General features: G+C 34.2%; 3 protein-coding genes across 10 annotated transcripts; 1 reads left to right on the top strand and 2 right to left on the bottom strand.

Annotated features, from left to right (window-relative positions):
• Nucleotides 1-391: 391 nt before the first annotated feature.
• On the bottom strand, nucleotides 392-5410 carry LOC7489276 (protein SOSEKI 5). The gene is made up of 4 exons (XM_002314163.4): nucleotides 4876-5410; nucleotides 4692-4761; nucleotides 3766-4608; nucleotides 392-1082 (listed from the first exon to the last, which is right to left on the bottom strand). Exons 1-4 carry the CDS (start codon nucleotides 5108-5110, stop codon nucleotides 920-922), a joined length of 1311 nt encoding a protein of 436 aa, XP_002314199.1. The 5' UTR covers nucleotides 5111-5410; the 3' UTR covers nucleotides 392-919.
• Nucleotides 5411-9329: 3919 nt separating this feature from the next.
• LOC7488138 (pentatricopeptide repeat-containing protein At3g09040, mitochondrial) lies at nucleotides 9330-12819 on the bottom strand. 6 transcript variants are annotated; one of them, XM_024608394.2, is made up of 3 exons: nucleotides 10100-12819; nucleotides 9886-10004; nucleotides 9330-9797 (listed from the first exon to the last, which is right to left on the bottom strand). In XM_024608394.2, exon 1 carries the CDS (start codon nucleotides 12645-12647, stop codon nucleotides 10230-10232), a length of 2418 nt encoding a protein of 805 aa, XP_024464162.1. In that variant the 5' UTR covers nucleotides 12648-12819; the 3' UTR covers nucleotides 9330-9797; nucleotides 9886-10004; nucleotides 10100-10229. The 6 variants fall into 6 exon arrangements, with proteins under 6 accessions (XP_024464162.1, XP_052311595.1, XP_024464164.1 ...); XM_052455635.1 differs by having other exon boundaries at nucleotides 9330-9793; XM_024608396.2 differs by having other exon boundaries at nucleotides 9330-9762.
• A 6925-nt stretch (nucleotides 12820-19744) lies between these two features.
• LOC7488139 (transcription factor MYB48) lies at nucleotides 19745-21918 on the top strand. Of its 3 annotated transcripts, none has more exons than XM_002313416.4 (3): nucleotides 20476-20684; nucleotides 20779-20908; nucleotides 21196-21918. In XM_002313416.4, the coding sequence occupies exons 1-3, from the start codon at nucleotides 20564-20566 to the stop codon at nucleotides 21674-21676; spliced, it is 732 nt and encodes a 243-aa protein (XP_002313452.2). In that variant the 5' UTR covers nucleotides 20476-20563; the 3' UTR covers nucleotides 21677-21918. The 3 variants fall into 3 exon arrangements, 2 of the variants coding, with proteins under 2 accessions (XP_002313452.2, XP_024464921.1); XM_024609153.2 differs by having other exon boundaries at nucleotides 20519-20712; XR_002983872.2 differs by lacking the exon at nucleotides 21196-21918 and adding an exon at nucleotides 21008-21023 and having other exon boundaries at nucleotides 19745-20908.
• Nucleotides 21919-23342: the final 1424 nt, after the last annotated feature.

Genomic DNA, 23342 nt, shown 5'->3' with positions numbered 1-23342 from the left:
TTTTCAGTGGCTGTATTTGATTTTCAAAGTGCTAAATTGATGGCAAACAACAAAAAGTAAAGAGGAGGGGAAAAAGCACCTGCAGTGAAAACTTGCGGTGAACATTTCTAAGAAAAATACACCATACAATTCGCTGAAAAGTTGGATAGCAATTGCGAGGGGCTTGTACTCTCTGTTCGAAGAAAATTACAGGAGCACGGTGAGAGATAAACCGCCTCCCAGCGAGGATCGTCGAAATCACGAGATAAATCATGCCTCGATCGTTGAAACTTTCAACACAACTTTCGAGCAATGGGTCACATGAATTTGCATATGCGATGCAGTGAAGACACCATGACATAATGGGTAAGCAAAATTGCTCGGAAGCTCACGTGAATGCTTAGAAACAATCAAGACCAAGCCAAGGTAAACGATAATACCTGGACAAAATTTCGTATTCCATGTTCCAAAGTCAAGGTCACATAGTCAGAAAGGGCTAAGAAATTTTTAATTTAGTACTTCACTAGATAAAAGATTATGTGTTCAACTTCCACAAACACCTAGGTACCGAATATTGACCTCACAGCACACAGCTCACAGCTCCAAACTAAAAGAAACGAACACTTAATTCACAAGCTTCCATGAAACCAGCTACCTTTATAGGAACCCTCCCCTCGTCCAAACACCCAAGTCCCAACCCTTACTTTTACCCTCAGTGTGCGTGCTCGCCGTGCCCTTACTTGCATTTATGCATCATTTTCTTGAATACCAGTCTTTCATTTCCTGTTTTCTTTTGCCTATGTTCTTAGTTTTCACTTTTCCGTTCCAAACTGAAGACTAGATTTACAGAGAGCTACCGTACCACCACCACCACCACATTAGGGTTCATAATCTCATCTACCCTCATCTTGGACTTGTTGGACCTCCAGTCTCTTGCTCCCTACCCTACTTGACTACTGTCAACATTATTATTTTTATTATCATTGTCAACAACGACGTTAACGCTACTTTCTCTTCTGGTTACCATTGCTCTCGACTTCCTTGGCATGCATTTGGTGCGCACTCCTTCAATCTCCTTTTCTGCTAATTGCAGATGCGAGCTCCTGAGATTAGCATCAGATTAATCAAAACGAGAAGAAAAGGGCAAAAATGCTGAAAATAGAAGTCAACTCCTCTAGTACGGAGTTCTAATATTTTTTACTCTTCACATGAGCATGAAAACTTATCAGCTTCAAACTAAGAGAATTATTAGTAGTTTATTACTATGGTCCCCATAGGTGCAGTGCGGAACGAACTTGCCTGCTAGTAAAGCTACAGCAGGGTAGCTTCCCCTGGATTTGTTGAAATAAATTCTCAACTGCAAGAATTCAATTCAGGATCCCCCACATGATGATGGAGGACCACTGCTAATTTGGATGGTGTCAGCCCTTCAATAAAACTATGCAGTCACTGGAAAGAAAGGTGACTGATAAGTACAAAGCCAGTTTACTATTCTTGGGCAGGGAAGTGAAACTAGATAGCCAAGCTAGCTGGCTTTGTTGATAAAAACCAAAAAACTTACGAGTCTTGCATTCAAATCAATCCAAAAACGCTAACAGAGAATCAGGGACCTGACAGGAGAATCCCCAGGGAAAGAGAGGCAAGGCAAGAAAAAAAACCAAAAGATTTACCTACTCCTATGAGTTGAAATATGTGGAAGCACTTTTGCAAGTGAAACTTCAAATCAACCTTCACTTCGTTACTAGTACAGTACTACGTAATAATCATAGTGCACATTGAAAATAAAAATAATGGTAATCTAAACTGGGATTCCAATCCGATATAGGAACCTTCTTGCTGTCCAAAAACACTAATGAGATACAATTTGGGAGAGTCTAGAGATGCTGAGCTGCCTACTTGGGTTATTGAATTCGAATAAATAGCAGAAAAAGACTCCTAGGTTCATATCCAGTGGCCTTTAATCCACAGTCACTGAATCACTCTCTAAGCATCATAACCCCGCGAAAAATAAATGAAAGTGTTAACAAACATTCATTGAAGGACCTAATCAGAAGTTCTTGAATGTTTTCGGACTTATCTAATATATATATATAGTCTCAATTGAGAGCAAGCACTAGATTGGTGTCTCTCACCATGCCGTGGGCCGGGAGCACTTTTAAAAAAAATAAAAGAAACTCAAGATTATTAATTTGATAATATAATAAAAAAATAAACAACAATAAAAAAAATCTTTTAAAAAATTGGGCCGGTCAATATTTGATTAATCTGATTGAAAACATCAAAATATGATAAAAAAATTAAAATGTAAAAATTTTCAATGTATTTTTTTACATTAAAAAATTAAAATATAAATAAAAAAACTAATGAATGCATCTAATTAAATAAATTAAAAACCATTATATAGATAAATAAAAAAAAGTTAATAAAGATAAATAAAAATAAAAATAAAAAAACTGAAAGACAAATATAGATAAAAAAAATATATAAAATCACAATATAAGTTATTTACCCGGTTGTGTTTAATGAATTTATTTATTAAAATAAAATTATAATAGTAAAATTTATTGAATAAATAAAAGGAAAAAAATATTATACAAGGGTGCATATATTAAAAATATTATAAAAAAATAAATTTAATATTTATAAAATTTTAAAAATTTACATATGAATGAAAAATTTTATGGAGAAGGGGTATCAATTAAAATACAAACTTAAAAATAAATTTAAAAAAACATAAAAAAGGTATTTTTTAAAAAAATCAAAATTATATAAAAAGAAATAAAACTAAATTTTGTTAAGTCTATTAAGCCTGGCCAAATGCCTGGCTCATGGCTCGCACATGGCCTTTAGTTTTTGTTTTTTTCTTTTTTAAGTTAATGACCAATTGTTTTTGAAAAAAGAATAGATAACATATCATTTAGAATTCTTTAAATTCTTGGTTATTGTTGTAGCTGAAAAAATAAAGTTTTTACTTTTTAATATAAAAATTTATTTTTAATCTATATTTAATATCCAAAACACATTAAAATCATTATAGAACCATGCTAAACCAATTTATAACCTTTAAAAAAACAAAAACCACATCAAAATTTAAAATCAACCTAAAATAAAAAATATTCTCGAGCTCAAAATATTTATTTTTTTGTACTTGTAAGGTAAAAAACACATAATTTAAACTTTTTTTATTATATGAAATCATTTAATATAAAAATTAATTATTTTAATGGTCAAAATTATTGCTAACAATAACTTTTACTTTTTATAGCAGAAACTGGCCAGCTATTCTCTCCACAAAAGAAATACTAAAAAGTCAAAAAAAAATAAAATTTGATATCAAAATTAAATTTTTAAAAATTAAAGAAACAGTAACCTAATAGCTAAAAATAATAGAGAAGTAAAATAAACTTTTAAAACAAATTATGTAAAATAAAAATTTGAGGAATAAATTAAAAAGTTTAGAAAAACTAATTGCCAATCTGAGTGGATGAACAATAAATAACACTACAACAAAATCCCTACCCTTTTAGTTTATTTAATATGAATTAGGAACTAAATTTAGGTTCTCAATTAGAAGCCTAACAAATTGAATTGAACCTTCAATTTTATGCTTTATTTCAGTAATAAATCCAATGTATAATAATTCAACTCATGCTCTAGCTAGCAGCCACCAAAGTTAGATACGTGAATCCCTCCCTAAGAGGAGCCACGCACTTCACTCTTATTTCACAACTGCCCTGCCACAAGGGGCATCGAATCAGAGAATCAAAGTAGTGAAAATGAAGTTACCTAGCTGCACTGCAGGAACTGGACCTCTTCAAATTCAAAGCAGGCACCTCCTCCTTCTTTGTCTCAATCAAGCTCCCACTAAAATACTCCTTCTCTTCCAATTTTACCCTCGAAAAATTATAAATTTCCCTCGATGTTGCCTCACGGTTCCCTCCTCCACATGGCAACCTCCCCTTGTAATGCCCAGCAATCAACGGCAAGCCTGGCTCCTTCCCTGGCGTCGCCCCACAGTCCCTAAACGAGATCGAAGAACTGCACGATATCAACTGCATCAGAACCGTAGACGCTTTCATCTTCCCACAGTTCTTCGCCGTTTGATTCAAATCCATGCCACTCCCTTCGTTATGACCACCCAATATCAGCCGTCCATCAGCCTTCATCAAAGACTCCAGAGTCTCTGGGCTCGAGTCGGACGGTGGGGGTGAAATCTCCATAATCTCGTCCCTGTTCGCCTCCCGTTCCTGACTAATTTTTTTCTCCTCCTTCATCTTCTTGATTTCCGGTTTGACGTGTCTCCTTCTTCTCCTGCTATCATCAGTCTGAGTCGACGCGTCAGCAGCGAGTTTCCGAGCAGACTCGGAGAACGACTCGGCCTTGTAAACCTTGTACTCATTAAGATTGATAGAGCTCAAGGATTGGTTCCTACGCCTCGTGATAACTGGAAACTCCGAGGCTTGACTGGCTGATGACTGGCTGGTTTCTTGAGGTTTCGTCTCGAGGAAGAGCTGTTGGTTAGAATGATCGAGAATCTCTGATCCTTTGAGAATGTACTCGTGACCGTGAGCCGGGTGAATGAAATCGTTCTCGGTCAAGTCATGCCAAACGAAGCCGTTTTTGAAGCTCCTGGAGTCAACAAGATTTGGAGTGATTAATTAGATCGGACGGTTGGAGATGAAGGAGGTGTATCATTACTTGTTTGAACTTACCGTTTAGAGGACCAGGAGTAGAGGCTAGCCATGCCTTTGCCTCGAAGGAGGTCTAACTGGTTGATTACATCTGATAAATATATAAGAAATTAATGCAAGGAGGAAAAGAGATATTTGTGCTACCAATTTTTTCTCTCTAAAAAGTTATTTTTTGGTTTAAATTTAAAAATTAGTTTCTTTTTACCTGAAAGGTAGAGGCCGTCATTGGAAGAGAGAGGGACCTCCATGAAATGGGGATGGTCAAGCTGACCATTTCTGGACAGATAGTAGACTACAGGGGCCTTTCTGGACAGCTTACGGGATTCACTCCAGAATGCTCTGGCTCTCTCCGGAGTGGCTTCTCTGTCTTCATTCCATTTCCTTGGAATCTGGACTACTACGGTGTTTCTCCCACCTCTTGAACTGACTGCAGCGGCCATTACTATTCACTCGCTCCAGATTTCATTAAAATGTAACAATGCATGAGAGATAACAAGAAAATGTTAAATAGCAGTAATGAGTGGTGAGTTATGGGAGATGGATGAGAGAAGAAAGAAAGCTGGGGATCGAAAGCGATTTGCTACCAGGATGATGAGGTGAGAAAGTGAAAGGAGAGGAGTTTTGGAATTTTTTACGGGATAGATGCATTGAGAGAGATGGAGAGGGAGAACGGAGAGGAAGAGGGAGGGAAGGTTCATAAATTGCAAGGCAAGTTATGCAAGTGTGAGGAGGGGGATACATTCAAATTTGAGATGCGGCAAATCAGGCTACCCAACAAAACAAAATAAATTAAAAAACAATTTAAAATTAAAAGTAATTCAAAAAAATTCATAAACATTTTTTAACACAAAAAACAAACACAAATGTTTTATAATAACTTCATCTTTCAAACGGTGTCATTTCCATATTTGTTTCGGGGTTTGATGCCCATGATTAAAATTGTATTTTATTTTAATCATAATTTTAAAAATATTTAATTAATCATTATATACTATAATTTTATATGAATGTCACTCACATAAAAAACTATAATATATATATATATATATATATATATATATATATATATAAATGCATGTATAATATTGTGATAACAGATGTTTTTCAAAGTATTTTTTTTAGAAATATATCAAAATAATATTTTTTTTATTTTTTAAAATTTAATTTTTGATATCAAAACATTAGAAAAATTTAAAAATATATAAAAAGTTAAGTTGAAACAAAGTAAAATAAAAATAATTTTTTTAAAATATTTTTAAAATACAAAATACAATGATTTCTAACTCCACTTCTTCCATGAGCTCTCTGCATTTTTCCTCTGTAAATGTATAAATGCAGTAGTAGTTTTATTTTAAATTCAAATAACCAATAAAAAAACTATCTTTTATATATAAAAGAAAAAGAAAAGTACTGTGGATTGATTTAGAAAAAAGATTACTTATAAGTCACCCAGGAGCATGATTGACGTGCGAGCCAGAGAATTTGATGGGGGGAACAAGGGCAATTCATCACTACGTACGGAAACTTGATTGCCAAGATTTATATTTCCTTGCCTCAGAAGTTGCATCTAAAGCTGATAATTTCACTGAGAGAGGTTGAGACTTCAAAATCTGGAATGGAGGAAAGGAACTCTCTCTCTCTTCACACACTCCATTTCAAAGTGTTCAAACTAGCAAAGCACAACTTTCCAAAGATATTTCAATTTTAATTACCCACCTCGATCTTGATCTTGATCTTGAGTTGACAATCCATTCACTCACACGTATTTTTTCTCTTCTTTTTCTTAGGTTACGGTCTCGCCTGGTTAAAATTAATAAATAAATAAATAAATAAAGGAGGTTGAGAAAACATTGTGACATGGACACATATTTTTATTCATCGGAATATAGGATGATTATTTTTTTACCTTCCAATAAAAAAAATATTAACTTACTCTTGGGGCTAATGTGGTAGTTTTTAAAGATTTCATTCGTTATTATTTGATTGTTTCGGATAAAAATTTGTTTAAAGGTTATTTTTACTTTTTCTAGCTATGGTGTAAAAACTTTCATACCCCTAACAATCAAAGGTATTTACTTTTATATGTTTTTTTTTATTGTATTTAATAGGTTGATCGGGGTCTATTTGGTCTTTTCATATAATTATAAACACCTTAAATACATCTATACACTTGAAAAAAAAAAAAAAAAACTTGCAACCAAGGGTATATGTGTCTTTTAGGTTTTTTGGTAATTAACATGTTAGGTTGGGGAGGTTTGATTTTTTTAATAATTTAAAAATTAAATAAAAAATTTAACGCGTGCAACACACCCATCAACATACAGACAAAATTCATGTCCTTCTAATGGTGTGTGTAGCTTCGCCCATTGTCTAAACACTGTTTTCCACGGTGGATCAATAGTTGAGTTTCAATATTTTTTTTTCTTTTGCTCATTCTCTCTCTTTTCTTCTTGCCAAAGATTACATGTGTCATTTTATTTGTCTTTTGCTTCCAATTTAATCTTTATTTTTAATTGTTGTTTGGCTTGTTTTTATTCTTTTTTTTATTAATTTTTTTTAAAATTTCATCTCTTATTATTTGATTTGATTTAATTTAAATTTTAAATTTGATTCTTATTATTTTTTTGATTTTTGTTTGTTTGTTTTTATCACTTTTCTAATTGAATTTTATTTTTAACTTCACCCCTCAAGATTTTATATCAATTTATTTTTGTATCAAATTTAGTTCTCATTATTTTAATTGTCATTTTTTTTGTTTTGGAGGGTTTTTTTATTGTATTTTTTTTCAATTTCATACTCTGGCAATTTATTAATTTATAATTTTGCTTTGCTGTTTTTAAGGTTTGTTTTTTATAGTGTTAATTGCGGGTTCATGACTAAGATCACAAGTTCTGAAAGCTAACATGGGTTGACTTTGATGTTTTTTTTTATGTTTTTTTAAATTAATTTTTTTAATTTTATCCTTCAACATGAGTTGACTTTTTGTATTTTTGTTTCACTTTTATTTTTATATGGTTAGTAGGCTAACTCAAATTTACAGATTTGATTTATTAAACTTTTTTTTTATGTAAAAAAAGTAAATCAAGCCGCAACATATTAATTAAAATGATGGTCAGACTTGAAAAGTTAGGGGCTTAAAAGCTCTGTTTGAAAACACGGGTCAATCCATGTTTTTAAAAAATTTATTTTTTAAAAAAATTAATTATATTTTATATTTTTAAATTATTTTAATATATTAATTTTAAAAATAATTTTTAAAAAATAAAAAATAGTTCGGAACTGCAAAGAAAACTCCTGAGAGAAAGGATGCCGACGATAGGAGAGTTGATACATAGTCGAGCTTATGGATGGTTATTGGTGAAAAGGTTAGCTTGAGACAATCCAAGAGACGTTTATTGGCAAGAGAGGGTAGCCCAGGTGCAGGTTCTGTTGGGTCATAATCTTTTTTCTCCTCCTTTCTTTTTTACCTTCGATTAGGTGTAAGTCAAGCGTCAGTTGAACCAAGATCGGAGAGAATAAGATTGACGAGAGAGGCCGAGAAGAGGGAGAGGCTCAAAATAGCCAACCTCAGTTGTGCTGGCTGCAACACAAACTGGGGCTGCAAAACAGCAACCTCGGTTGTTATATTTATATATATCTCCAGCTCTCCATCTCTGATTTATCCTCTACATTCTCAAGGCGTCGGGATGGCTTTTGTAGAGGACTCATGAAGTTTCAGTCCATGTGATGCTTAAATTGGCCTCATCTTCTTCTCTACTGCCGGAAAAGTATTGTGTCAATACTCACTGAGGTTTTGAGGTCTCTATATTTATCATTTCTCTAGCATTCCAAAATTTATAATATTTGGCTTCTTATCTGTGTGTTAACACTGTTTTTTTGCTTTTCTACTTTGTTTTTCTTAGATTGTTTGACCCCTTCTGGTCTCATATAAAAAGAACTTTTTTTTTCTTTGTATTTTTTGTGATGTTTTTATGTGAGCTGAAGATATATCTTGGCATTTATGAGTAAATGATCTCCATGATTTTCTTCTTTGCTGACTTGGATCTGTCTCCTGTATAGAAGATCCCTTTTGTTCCCCATCCCGTCCCCTTCATTCAGAAATTTAATTGACCAACTTGAGCAAGACTCGACTGTCTGTGCATGCTCGTGACAAACTAGCGTTTTACCTAGACAAAACGTTTTTTTTTTCTTTCCCTGCAGCTTAGCTCTGATTTCATTTTTTTCCTTTCAATTTCAATTCAATATCTATGTATGCCCTTTAATGGAGTAATTAATCATCCAAAGAAATAATCGGGTCTTTTAATTCTTGGTAAATCTTGAGCAAGCTACTTAAATCCATGGCCAAGAGCTGGCTAGCCCAAAAAAAAGAAAGAGTTAGCTATGATCACAACATGCATATTTTAATTCATATCAGCTTCTGATTGTTATTTTTTCTTCTGTTCTATTGATTTTAATTTAGTATATACTTCGAGGCCTCTCTGCAGTATTCACACAGCTTTCCAGTGCAGAGAAGTTGAGGAAGGGCCCAACTTGAGCACCTCAAAGCACTGAAAGTTCATTAGCCTTCTTCAAAAGCCCATCTTAGAAACAAACTAGACAGAAATCATCATAATGTATTCGAAGTGCATCAAATAAAATAATTGCTGAACACAAGCTCGCTGCTCCAGCATCCATGGATGCATTCATATTGGTATCTACTCTTCGAAATGAAAGGGGGAAAAAATATATTCCCTACACTGTTTATCAGGGCAAGCTGGGATGCTTTTAAGACCATGATACTTACAAGATCACATGTTTCCTGTCCCTACCAGGCAACAATAGAGGATTACAGAGTCATAATTATACAACAAGAAGAGATACTTGCAAAAATAACATTACATATACGCACAGATCACACCCCGGCTTCATGGGTCGAAAAGCCAAGTTTGTAAATGCAGCCGTCCAAGAAGCAATCCTCGAAATAAATGAATCATTAGCATTCAAATAACAATTTTGTAACTTGGACAGCTGCGGCCTTGTCAAGGATAGTATAGGTTTTCTTTTCATGTTAAGCACCTCCAGTCATATGCCATTCCAGACCATGCTCTGCCACCTAACAAATCCAAAGAGAAACAAGCAACATGCTTGCTGTCCCGCGTCCAGTCAGATAAGACAATCGTATCATGTGCATGCGGCAAGTTGAACGAGAGAGACAAATAGGTTATAGACATTTTACCGATTTTTGTTCTGTACACAACGATGAATAGGGTTCTACATGCCAATATAAAATCCACTCTAACACAAGGCCAAAAGGAAACCAGCAATAAGGAGGTAATAAATGATTGCCTGTCCCTGCTGGGAAATAAGAGAAGAGAGGGTCATGCACAAGTATACAGGAAGAAGAATGATTGAATAATGAAAGTGAGGTTAATACAGGTGAGGAATAATACCGTGGCTTCATATGCTGAAAAAGTCTTAAAAGTAGCATAAATTGTCATGCAAAACCATATGAAGAAGCATTTGCATTACAGCTCTCCGGAAGGTGACTGGTAATGGGTTCCACTGTCCTGTGTTTACTGTTTACCATGCTTCAATCCAACTATGTCCGGGATCTTTTCGAAGGCCTCTTTCTGCCATTTCCCTCCTCATCTTCGCTGCATCTTCCCAATTACCCAACTCAGAATAAACCTTGAACAACAATGCATGTGCAGCATCATTATGAGGGACTAACTGGAGTAACTTCTTGGCAGCCCATTCTCCCAATTCTCTGTTCCCGTACATTCTACAACCACTGAGCAAGGATCTCAAAATAGCAGGCCAAGCAGGGTACGGCAAGGATTCAATTATTTGCTTAGCATCTTCAAGGTATCCATTTCGAGAGAACATATCAACTAAGCAACCATAAATATCAGGAGATGGCTCCATTCCATACAAATCCATTGATTTAAACAAACGACATCCTTTTTCAACATGGCCTATATGTCCGCAGGCTGCTATAACTGACACAAATGTGGCTTGGCTGGGCTGTAGATTAGCCAACTTCATTTTATCATACGTGTCCAAAGCTTCCACAACACGACCATGATGGGCATAAGCAATGATCATGGCATTATATATAACAACGTCACTGGATTTGCATGACTGGTTGAAAGCCATCTTTGCACTTTGGATGTCCCCGCACTTTGCATATGCATCTAGAACTGCACTAGCAACAAATACATGTCCTTCAAACCCCAATTTGATAATCAGGGAGTGAACAGATTTGGTTTGACAATAGGCCACAGTACTCGCACAGCTACTTAAAATGCTGCCCAAAATAAATTCATCAGGTTTCTCACCAGCTTCTATCAGCAAGTTGAGTGATCTAATAGCTTCACAATCCCAGCCTTGATGCACGAATGCAGATATCATGGTCCCCCAAGCTGCCATGTCTGGTCTATCAAGCATATTGAAAACCTTAAGAGAATCATCCAAGAGCCCACATTTAATGTAACCTTTGATTAATGAGCTACAAACATATCCATGAGAAGCAAAGCCAGACTTAAACGCAACTCCATGAATTTGTCTGTTCATTAGTTGATTCTCAGATCTGGAGCAAGTTTCCAAGACATTTGAAAAGGTATACTCATTCGCTTCAACCCCCAACTGCAACAAGTCATAGAAGGTCTTCAAGGCTTCCGCATCACAACAATTCAATTTATACCCTGAAATTAACTCATTCCAAATAATTATGTTTTCAGATACTTTGCTTTTAAATACTAAGTGTGCCATTTCCATTTTTCCACACCTGGAAAACATATTGATCAGTGCGGATGTGATGTTAGCTTCATCAAATAATCCAAAATGCAATGCAAGGCAACAAAACTGAAGCCCAAGATCAAGATTCAGCAGCTTCCCACATTCTCTAAATAAAATTGAGAAGGTAATGTGGTTAGGCCTCATGCTGGTTAGCAGAAAACTATGGAACAAGCTTGCAATGTCTTTAGGATCTTCATGCTGGGAGAAGCTTCCAAATACAGTATTCCATGTTACAACATCTCTATCATGCATCTTTTTAAAGACCACCAAACCGGATTTCATCCCACCATTCTTAAAGTACATATCCATAAGAGCATTCATTACCGGAGCACTGAGTTCCAGCTCACTTCTAATGATCAATCCATGAATCTGCCTTCCAAAATTTAAGTCACCAAGAAGTGAGCAGCCCTGAATAACGTTTATGAAGGTATATTTGTCCATAAATATTCCTTTCCTTCGCATTAAAGATGCAGTAACGATGGCTTCAAAACCATACCCGCATTGTGCATACCCTCCAATCATAGCATTCCAACAACCAACATCAACCTCTTCCAAACTCTCAAACACCCTCTCTGCTGCTCCAATATCCCCCAACTTAGCATAAAAGCTCAAAACTGAACAACTCACAAAAGGGTTTCTCTCCATTCCAATTTTCAAAGCAAAACAATGAACACACAAACCGAATACCCTACCTTCCACACTATTCCCACACGCCTTCATAACGCTACCAAGTCCAAACTCATTAGGCACAAATCCATCTCTTATCATCTCCAAAAACACCTCCAACCCCAGTTCAACTTCCTCACATTGAATAGCTCCACAAACCATCAAAGTCCAAGAAACAACATTTCTCTCAAGCATTCCATCAAACACATTAAACCCATACCTCAAAACCGCACCTTTTGCATAAAACTTGATCAAATTATTCGAAACAAAAACATCACTACTAAATCCAAGCTTAATAATATAACCATGAATTTGGGTTCCAAGGATGAATGATTTTGAATTCTCACAAAAAGATAATGCCTTAGAAAGAGCAACTGAGTCCTTTCCTATAAAGAAACCAGAGCATGAAGACTTAGTTGAAATGGGACTGTACAGTTGGTGCAGATTCTTCAATTGTATGTTGTTAAATTTGTAAACTTTCTTCGAAAACTGAAAGAAAGTTTTCAGCTTTGAAGTTAGTCGAATGCTTTTCATGGGTCTGTAGAGCACACAGAGCTCACCTTCAAATTCTCATGGCGGGCTTTAATCAACTCCATCTCAAATATGACGTGATTTTTAAAATAGTCTCTGAACTCTGAAGTATAAATTGAACAGTGTTATACAAAAACTATCAGAGATTTTACTCAATTGTTTTTTATTATTTCTTTTGCACGTGTCATTAGTGTGATTAGTGCTGATACTTAAATTATCACTTTCCTTGGAAATGTTTTTTAGAAAAGTTCAGTTAGAGAGATTCACTATAATATATGACGAAATTAACTTTATTTTTTAACATATGTTTTTCGAAGACTTATCATTGGATGCGAACGATAAATGAAGAACATAATTTTAAATTAATTTTGTGCATTGAAATTATTTTTTTTCTAGATTAGATTTTATGCAGGACAACCATTAACAAAAACTAAAAAAAAATAGAATCGTCAGTCACTTTTCATCGAACCTCTTGACATGTTTTTTTTTTCAATTGAATTCTTTTTTTGGTTTAAGTATATGAAATTAATATTCAAATTAAAATTAAGAGAAAATATATTGCTCACCCAAGATTTATGATAATTTTTATTTTGATTCAAAAAATTATTTTATTTATTTTTCAGTTTATGAGTTAAAAAAGAGAGAGAAAATTAAAAAAAAAACTAATGAAAGAAATAGAAAATTCTTGGTTGTTACAATACCAACAACAAAAATGATCAAATTTAGTATTCACGAGTTTCATTTAACAAGAAGAGTTCAATGGTGGTGAATTTTCTTTGTAAACATGTTTTTTTAAAAAATATCAAGTTTCATTTTGATTTTTTTGCTTCATTTGATCTTGGTCTTCTTGGCTGATTTGGGGGTGTTTTGAGGTTTGCAAGTGATTTATGAAAACTTTTATAGTGTGTATTAGATGTTTTTAAATGAAAATAAATTGAAAAATAAAATTTCAACCCAAAAAACCCTACCTCATAATTGTTTAACCACCACAACGATGCCTTCATTTTGAGTTGGGCATAGCAAGCGACACATCATTGTCTGTCTTTGTTTTTCTTTCATATAATTAAAAAAATTATTGAACCTATCAAAGTCAATAACCACAATTACGAGTTAAATCATGTTAACTGTAATTAATCCAATATATCATCGACTAAATAGTTTTTTTTTAAGATGTTAGCTTATTTTTTTTTTCAAAAAGTAAAACTGTTTTTTACTGGTTGTTCATGTTGTCTGACTTAGGCTTATATATGGATTTTTTTTAAGCCACCAATATGTTGGGCTACTCAGGACTCCGTGCCTGATCTGATCTATTGTTTTTTTATATATATAAAAATCTTTAATATTGGATTTTTGATGATTTTTTTTAAATTTTATTATTTAATATTGAATTGATTTTAAAATAATCGCATCATCTACCATAATTTTTCTTTTTATATTGACATGATGACATTATCCATTCAATGCTAAAAATGCGAGGCATGGGAACCTGGGCTTTTCTCTTTAGAGGCAAGGTGTGCTGGCCTAATCTCTTAATAACTTTTTTTTAATGAGATTAAAGTTTTTAGGGTTATATTTGCAATAACTTTTTTAATAACCATACATTAGTCTAATATGCAACAAATTATAAAAAAAATGCAGATGAATATTCAATGAGAATAATAAAAAAAGAATTATTGTTATTTTTTATATGGTTTACATGACTCAATTATTATACAACCGCATAAAAATTATAAAAACATTACTTGCTAGTTAGATTATGATAGGTTTATGTTTGAAAAACATGCGGTTGCTAATAATAATAATAATAATAATAATAAGCATTTGAGCTCGTGGTCTAGCTGGGGAAGGGCTTTATTCCCTTTTTTTGCACTCGGGTTCGATTTTTTTTGTGCATGTCTATTATTCCCGCGGTGTTTTACCTGTCCAATGGCCTTGCAGGGTGTTCGGTGGGCCTGATGATTAGTCGTAGTGCGCGTAAACTGATCCGGAAACCCAGGGTTATAAAATAATAATAAAAATAAATAAATAATAATAATAATAATAAAAAGAAGCTGTGAGATGAATGACAGATACTCTGCGTTTATGGAGTATTCCCTGCAAGTGGCCATGCCTTCAACTTCTGCAATTTCAATTTCTCCTAGTGATATCATAATCACAGAACGTGGAAGCAGAAAGCACCTCCAGCCACAAGCTCTTGCTATGGAATTAGACGTGTTGCATTCCTTGGCCACGTACAATTGGAAACATCATGGTTGTGGGAAGATGCGCTTGAAGATATTGAATCATTGATGGGTGGGGTTAACTGTTCGATTCTTTGTATTATTTTATAACTTTAATTATAATTATTAAAAAAAAAAAAAGATGGCAAAATCCCTGTAAACTTCCTCACGGGACACTGTTGATCAGAACGTTTTTTATGCTTTTTCTTTGTAGCTCTTTTATGCCTTTTCTATTCCAGTCACCAAACACCTTTTTTTCTTTTCAATCTTATCACATTTTATGTTGTGTTGTTTCGAATTTTAACATTATAAATTATTTGTGTTAAGCTTGCTATATATGGGGTTCTCGGTATTTCAATTAAAAATCCTGATTTTTTATAACAAAATTAAATTTGATTATATTGGTTGAAAAATATTGAAAACGCAGGATCGAGTTTGACTTTAGATGTAAAACCTAGGGGTGAGCAAAACAATCAAAAAACCGAGAAAACCAGAAAAAAATAACCGAAAAAACTGAACCGTGAAAAAAAACCGATTAAACCGATTAAAATTTTGAAAAAATCGGCCAGTTCGATTCGATTTCAGTTTTATAAGCCTAAAACTGAAAAACGAACCGAACCGAACCAAAAAAAAAAAAACAAAAAAAAAACCCGAGCCAAAGCCAAGCCAAACTGAGCCAAAACGATTTGAACTGATTTTTGTCCTAAAAAACCAAACCGAAACCGGTCGGTTTGAACCGGTTTCGGTCTTTTTTTTTTAAAAAAAATTAGGTTTGATTACTTTTTTTTGATAAAAACCGAACCGAACCGAAAATGATCACCCCTACTAGAACCAAGAGTTTATTCTGTTGGTTTTAGACGAGTTTCTAGTAGTATATATACAAAATCTAATATTTTTATTTGTGTTTATTTTTTAACTTCATCACTTGATATTTAGGGAATATAAACAATTCTTTTAAATATTTAATGGTCTATATGATCTTTGATTCGTTTTATTAAACACATGCATTGAAATTTGAGTTAATAATTATTATTTTTTTGTTATTAAAAAATATATTGGTAATATCTAAATATTTTTTTTTGTGTTTTAGAGAATTTTCATCCGACTATTAGCTACAATCTAAGTAATATGTTGAAACAAAATGGATGTAAAGCATCTATATTTCTCTATCGATCAAGTTAATTTGCAGAAGCAGGCACCGGAAGCATTTCATTTCAGATTGAAAACAACTGCGAAATCATCTGATGGCCACTTTCTAGGGCTGGGGGGAAACAAGAATATCATATAGGCCAATCATCGTATCATGAAAAGGCAGTAATGGCTAGGGGCATGAGGCATCATTCCTATGGAGATCGAGAGCTGCTATTATAAATTTCTAGCAACAACGAACGTGCTTCCTTGGATTTTGAGTGTTCTCTGAATTAGGAAATGGGAATCCCACTCTCGCCATTTTACAGCTGATCCTGCAATGGTTTAATTCCAACTATTACTTCTCAGAACCAGTCCAGTCCAGTCTTTTCTATTACCAAATGCCCATCACTATGGCTAATCTTGCTTTTCATCAAACGCCAAGTAATCGAAGGAGATAAGAAAGGGAAAAGAAGAAGAAATTTCTCCTTTGGATTCCATCATCCCGACAAACCATCATCGAGAAATGATCATGTCCTTCCTATAATTAGTAATTACAAGCTAGTTAAGCTATAAAGGGAAGCTTGATCAGTAACAGGCAGCGATTCATCTCTCACATCCCCGACAAATGGGACCTTTACTCTTTATATGATCAGGTCAGACAAGCTCCTCCTGATATGGTGTATTTATATTATCATAGTGTCCCTTTCCCATGTTAATCCTTGCCTCTGAGCATAAGAAATGGAAATTAACAAAAATATATCTTCTTATCATGCCATATAATCTACATTATCATGCCAATTAATATATATATCATGTTACCAGTGATGTATAGCTGTTTCCGCATGGCAATATCCCTTTCGAACTGAGGCCATAAAGCAGATAGTATATCCTTTTTTGAACCCTGGTCCGCATGCATCAATACTCATTAGCATATTCTTTTTAGTTTTCATATTTAACCGAGAAATTAAAACGGACTTCAATCTTTGTAACCCAGTAAAGAAAATCAAGAAAAAAAAAAAGTAGAGAGAAGAATCAAGAAACCAAGCAAAACCAACATGGATCTAAATTCTCAAACAAGCCTAAACATCTAATACGAGAAGATTTTATGGGGTTATACAAAGGAAACTTTCTAACCTAGCAATGTATGGATTGTGTGCAACTGTGCATGCACATATACAATATACATAAACAGAGAGAGAGAGAGAGAGAGAGAGAGAGAGATGAATTCAAGTGGAGTGACCACAGATTGGTGGTTTCCACGTCACAATGGCTCGTCTTTTTGGCTACTCTTTTCTATCTCTATTCCACTACAGGGAGGACTGATAAAGCAAGGAGCCACCATCACGTTTCTTTCCATTGTTTTGTTATCTTAACCATACTGGAGTTAATGCTAGGCATCACAACCTCAACTTAATATAATGTTTTTGGTGTTAATATGGGCAACTGATGCCATATTCCACTTTAGATTTATATATATATATCTTCCTTATCTTATTGTTGGTAGTGCTATAATATGTTAGCCTCCTTAACCATCTCTAGAATTGTCAGTGGATTGACAGACCAATGAATTCCCGTCGTCCATCTCTAAATAATTCGTTGTCTTTGTCAATGTGAAAACGAAAGGTTGCCCAGAACGTTGTATTGATTTGTGGACCAGAAAAACAAATCTTGAATAATTAATCAAACGAATCTGATCTTATTCAATTTGATTTGGGAGAAAGATAAACAAATGCATTGACTTCGAACAAAAATAGGATCATATTGATTTTTAAGACATGTATCATTCCTCTGATTTAAGGTAATTTATGTAGAGTAATTAATGAAGACGTAAACAACTCAGCAAAAGACAACATGGAATTCCCGAATAATATCATCACACAAAAATATTAATTCAAGATTTTATTATTAAATATTTTCTTTTCAATTACTATTTTAAAACACAAGCTAAACAACCATGTATATATTAGAAAAAAAAAAATTAAGCTTTATTTAAAGGATTTACTAATCTCAAATCGCTATGAAATTTTAATCCTGTATAAAATAAAAGATTTAAAATCTTATAGAAAATTTATAGTTTGGTTCAAAAATCAAATCAAAAGTTATGACTATTAACATAAATTTATATGCTGAAAAAGGATTTGTTATGTCAATCTTACAGATTGGAAAGAACTCATCATCAAGTTTAAATTGTTTTCGCCTTGATTTCATGGTTTTCCAATAAATAATCTCCTACCTTTTACATCAAGGTTTTTTCATTAGAAACATCGTACCTCGCTAATACCATATATAGCAACTCTTGCACAACCTTCTCGAGCTCAAACTCAACCAGAGACTATAATGACCTCACACCCCTTTATTTTTTGTATCATCACTAATAAGATATGTGATGGTTTCTCCACCAGAAGAAAATTTATACGTTGCTTCATAGCATTTATTATATTTATCTCGATCAAAAAAACTATCTTATATGCTCATGTTTTTAAAATAAATTCTTAAAATTTATCATAGATTCGTAATTACTTTCCTCCTCTAGTTATTTCTTTTCATCTTCTTTAATTGATAGGATAATTCTTTAATTTATTTCTATACTTTTATTAGGGTGAGTTAACTAGTTAATTTTATAATTTTTTTTTGCATGTTTTTAATTACTAGTTCATGAAAGTTTGTTCCTGAGTGATAATTATCCTCCACATTCACTCCCACACAAGCATGTTCAGATTTTTACCTCTTAATATCCCAGTATTATTTAGAATGAACATCATAGTGAATGTTCAGATTTGATAATGTAAGTTCTTTTGCTTTTGTTTTTTTTTTTTTATATAAAAAAACTTCCATTGTATTATGTTGAGCTCATAAACAACGTTGCGCTAATGCTATTTACTACGACTGGCTATGAATTTAATCTGTAAATTACCCAATATACATACACATCTATTATGAACATTTTTTGTTCAAGCTTGTTTCTACTAATTAATTCCCAGAACCTGTGTGCTCTTACATAGAGTTTAGTTTCAAGATATTGGTTAAACAGAAGAATTTCTCTAACTTTTAAAATCTTTTATTCACCAAAAAAGGAAGAGATAGACAGAGTCTGAAACTTTTGGAATGTTTCAAGAGCATGACATTATAACTCAGCTAACCCCCCCCCCCCTCTCTCTCTCTCTCTCTCTCTATATATATATATATATATATATATATATATATATATATTCTCTCCAATCATGTCTAGTGATTGATAATTGAGGTTCATATGATTGATAAATGGAGTTCATAGCAGCATGCATGTGTGAGGTTTGGTAGTGATTTAATATATATTTGCTTCTTCATGAGAAATGGACCGAATCTTGCTTGACAGATTTACTCGCAAGCAGATTTATTATTAGCACACGGTACCAAAAAGAGAGATTCTTTAAATTATGAGTTTGAAAATGTCTAACTAAGATAATCTTTACTGTAAGGCTGCTAAAGGAATTATGGATATCAACTTGTGTTGGCCAAATTCTCAAGTAGGATTTAGGAAGCTGAAACGCTATGCATAAAAAATGTGTTGTCTATAATAACATCTCCCTCCGTCCACACTTTTATTGAAGAGGTGGGCACTCACATGCATGACACCGAAACAGTTCCTTCCTCTTCCCTGCTTTACAAGGCTTGTCCTCTTCTTCTTTTTCCTTTTCTTCTAGGAAGCAGAGTCTCCATATCTGCCGCCTCCGCTAAAGTCAGGGGTTTTCCTCAAATTGAACACAAGGGTGAGAAGATCTAGGGACTTCCATCACCCTATTCCCTTTTATCCAATCAAATCTTGAGGTCGCCCTCCTTTTGTGGAGTTGTTCTCTTTTACGCTTATTACTCCTTTCACCACTTTATAACAAGCAAGAATTATTACAGCATGATTATGGGAGTTTGGTGGTTTGAAAATTTATTTTCAAGAAAAGCTATAAATTATATTTTTCCATGATAAATGTTTCTAAAAAAGGGATTCATACAAAGCTACGGTAATACGAACACTTTTAAAACTGTAAAACACAGTTTCAACCGCACTTTATCATGCTAATCTATAATCCATGGCTAATACTACAAATATTTACACGAAAAACTCTGACTCTGCTTCCAGTTGGCTTGCGCACATGCACAGAAACAGGCATCGATTTCTGACTGTATAAATTACCAGAAAAGAAAATCAATGCTCCTAATTACTTACTATGAACATGCATAATTCACGAGACAAACATAGAGTGCTATGATAATTTAGCAATTGATATTTGAACAAGAGGTGATTATGAAAGTTACGTCAACATATCAAATAATTTACTCTGGCTGTTGCCTATAGTGGCTGACATCAAATGCATTAGGTGCATATCAGAGAATGAGCATGCGCAAACCAAATGTAGGGTGAAGATTGCAAAATGATGATTATCATAATAACTAAAACTTGTCACATAGTCTTCCACTAGTGCTAAATTGCTTGTATAAATAAGAGTAGTGTACAACTAGATCACCCCAAGTACCAGTAAGTGGGTGGACTAAAGGTCGGAGAGAGACAGAGAGAAAAAAGCAAAAGGCAGAAAAATGAAAATGATGCAAGACGAAACCCGAAAGGGTCCATGGACAGAACAGGAGGACATTCTACTGATCAACTTCGTGAACTTATTTGGTGATCGACGATGGGATTTTATAGCAAAAGTATCAGGTTTGAAGGTGGCGGGAGACAAATATAGGTATGCATATATGGCGATGGGTGGTTTTGTAAAGGAACCACCTTTAACCACCTGGTTTTGTTGTAGGTTTGAACAGAACAGGAAAAAGTTGCAGGTTGCGATGGGTTAATTATCTCCACCCTGGTCTTAAAAGAGGAAAGATGACACCTCAAGAAGAAAGACTCGTCCTGGAACTTCACGCCAGATGGGGAAATAGGTTTGAAATAGGATCGGAAGTTTCCCTTCTTTCTTTTTTTTTTCACAATCCATTCTTTTATTTACTGTTTATTGCCTCTGCCTCCATGATGATCACCAGATATATATTACTGAAAACTTTTCCGATTCTAATTTACACTCGGATTCTGATCCTCGCCTTGTGACTTCCCTTCTATGCTATGTACAGTTTTAGTATAAATCTTAACAACCATCTCGTTTTGTCCTCGGAATCTCTGATTGTGCTGTTCATATCAGTAAGTATTTTTTATGGTACAACATCTTGTGCAGGTGGTCAAGAATTGCTCGCAAATTACCGGGGCGAACTGATAATGAAATAAAGAACTATTGGAGGACTCATACGCGGAAGAAGGCTCAAGAAAGGAAAAGCGTCGTGTCCCCTTCACTGTCATCTTCAAACTGTTCCTCTTCATCAAATATCACTACAGTGAATTCATCATCTCCTCCAGGAACTGGAGAAGCAAGTTTTTACGACACAGGGGGGCTTGAACAAGTTGCTTCAGCAGGAAAAAACGGAGAGGCAGTGCAAGGGGGTGAAAAGGGATACTCGATGGATGACATATGGAGAGACATTGAAAACACTATTGAACCAGTTTGTGATGGGTTTAGTGAAGAAGGTTGCAATTTTTCTTATCCTTCGTTGGCTTCTCCATCGTGGGAATATCGCCCGGACATACTTTGGAGCATTTCTGGAGAAGAGAGCAAGATGTTTCTCCCTTACGACGACGGCACAATGCTTTTGACAGGCTAATCAGAAATTCTTTATTTAAATTTGTCCATATATGTGATATTTCTCCGAGGAAACTCTAACCTGTATAGTATGAGTTTTCTCCAAGCTATCTTATGTATAACCTGTCAAAGTGTTTTGTGTGTTTTTACTTTTCAGCTAGGAAAAGATAACCCTGTCAAATCTTCTATGAGGAGATTATCATGTTCAGCAATGTATAATATAGACCTTTAAGCATCAATTTCGAATTCCAAGTTTCTGCTGCATGCAAATTGGTTCAATCAGCATCTCAGCATCCTATTCGATTGGAAATCTAAGCACTTCCCATGATAAAAACGTCTGGAGATTAACCATCAAACACCTGATCCATTTCATCTGTAACAATTATTATGCTCGGTCCTGGATTTGATTTCCAGGTACTAACATACAGTTCTTCACCCAAAACCCCAGACTCGATAGCTATGCCAGACCATACTCAATGTCCTTCTAATCTTTCGTGGGAAACAAATATTCTTCAATTCGTCAATTCTTATCTATCCTCTGCATATTCTAAAAGAAATCATTCTTCACATCAATATTCTTGCAGAAAAAAAACATCAGGGCCCCCACAAGCTTTTGCCATTACCTCCAAATGCACCGTTTAAAATTATTATCTCCAAATGCACCGTTTAAAATTATCTCCAAATGCACCGTTTAAAATTATCGTTGTCATTACCTCTGCTTAATTCTTACGGAAGAAGGGCGGTTGGTCCGTTTGCATAGGAGTATGGTAATGATTGTTTTTCGCAGTATGTTTTCTCAGAAATACATATAAAATGATCCCGATAACATGCTGCTATCTATCTTCCCGGAATAATATAATAGCTTAGTGCTCAGCTTTTCAAATCCATTATATCTGTTTAATAAGTCTATTTTTGTATATTATCTTTACATTCAGTCTTTCATCCAATGAAGTAATATAGCAAAAAGAACAGGAAAATGAATGGACGCTTTCATGGCACCGAGTTTGATTTAAATGTCCATCTTCCATTGCGCTGGCCCCGCTAGGCCACTAATGTCAACAACGCACTAGCAAGATCATCCAATCCTCGACAGAGGAGACGAGATAAAACGACTGGACTAGGCATTGATGAAGGCTTAGCATCATGAGCTTTCCAGGTTTTCAACGGGGAAGCAGATATGCTCAAACTCTATACATGAGTGATGATGATCTTCTTTTGAATCATTTCAAGCATAACGTTCACTTTCAGAACTTTAATTGCTAAGGTTCTTCCACAGAGAAAGGGATGCTATGAATGATTCTCACCTTCCCCCACCAATGGCTACATGTCCATCTTACAGTGCCAGACTTTTTGCCACTATCTGCAGTATATTCCTTCATTTTTCTCCAACTAGCTGTACATTTCATCTTTTTGTGCATGGCTGGAAATTGTAAAATCTTATGCATTCCTTGAAATTATAACAAGTTCCCTACAATCTCTTAACCCTCCCAATATTCATTAATTTAATGTTTTTTCAAGATATGTATTAAAAAAAAAAAACTTGAAAACAAAAACTATTGAGGTATGAGTGACAAGATCATAAGTTATTGAGATATAATAAATAAATATATTTGATAATTTGTAATTTGGAATCACTATAATTATAGTGTCCTGAAATTAACACAACAAGCCCTCATGATATTGGTTGT

This window comes from Populus trichocarpa, chromosome 9, assembly GCF_000002775.5.
Source record: "Populus trichocarpa isolate Nisqually-1 chromosome 9, P.trichocarpa_v4.1, whole genome shotgun sequence".
NCBI lineage: Eukaryota > Viridiplantae > Streptophyta > Magnoliopsida > Malpighiales > Salicaceae > Populus > Populus trichocarpa.
The sequence above is the reverse complement of the archived record's forward strand: the minus strand, read 5'-3'. Positions and strand labels throughout refer to the sequence as shown.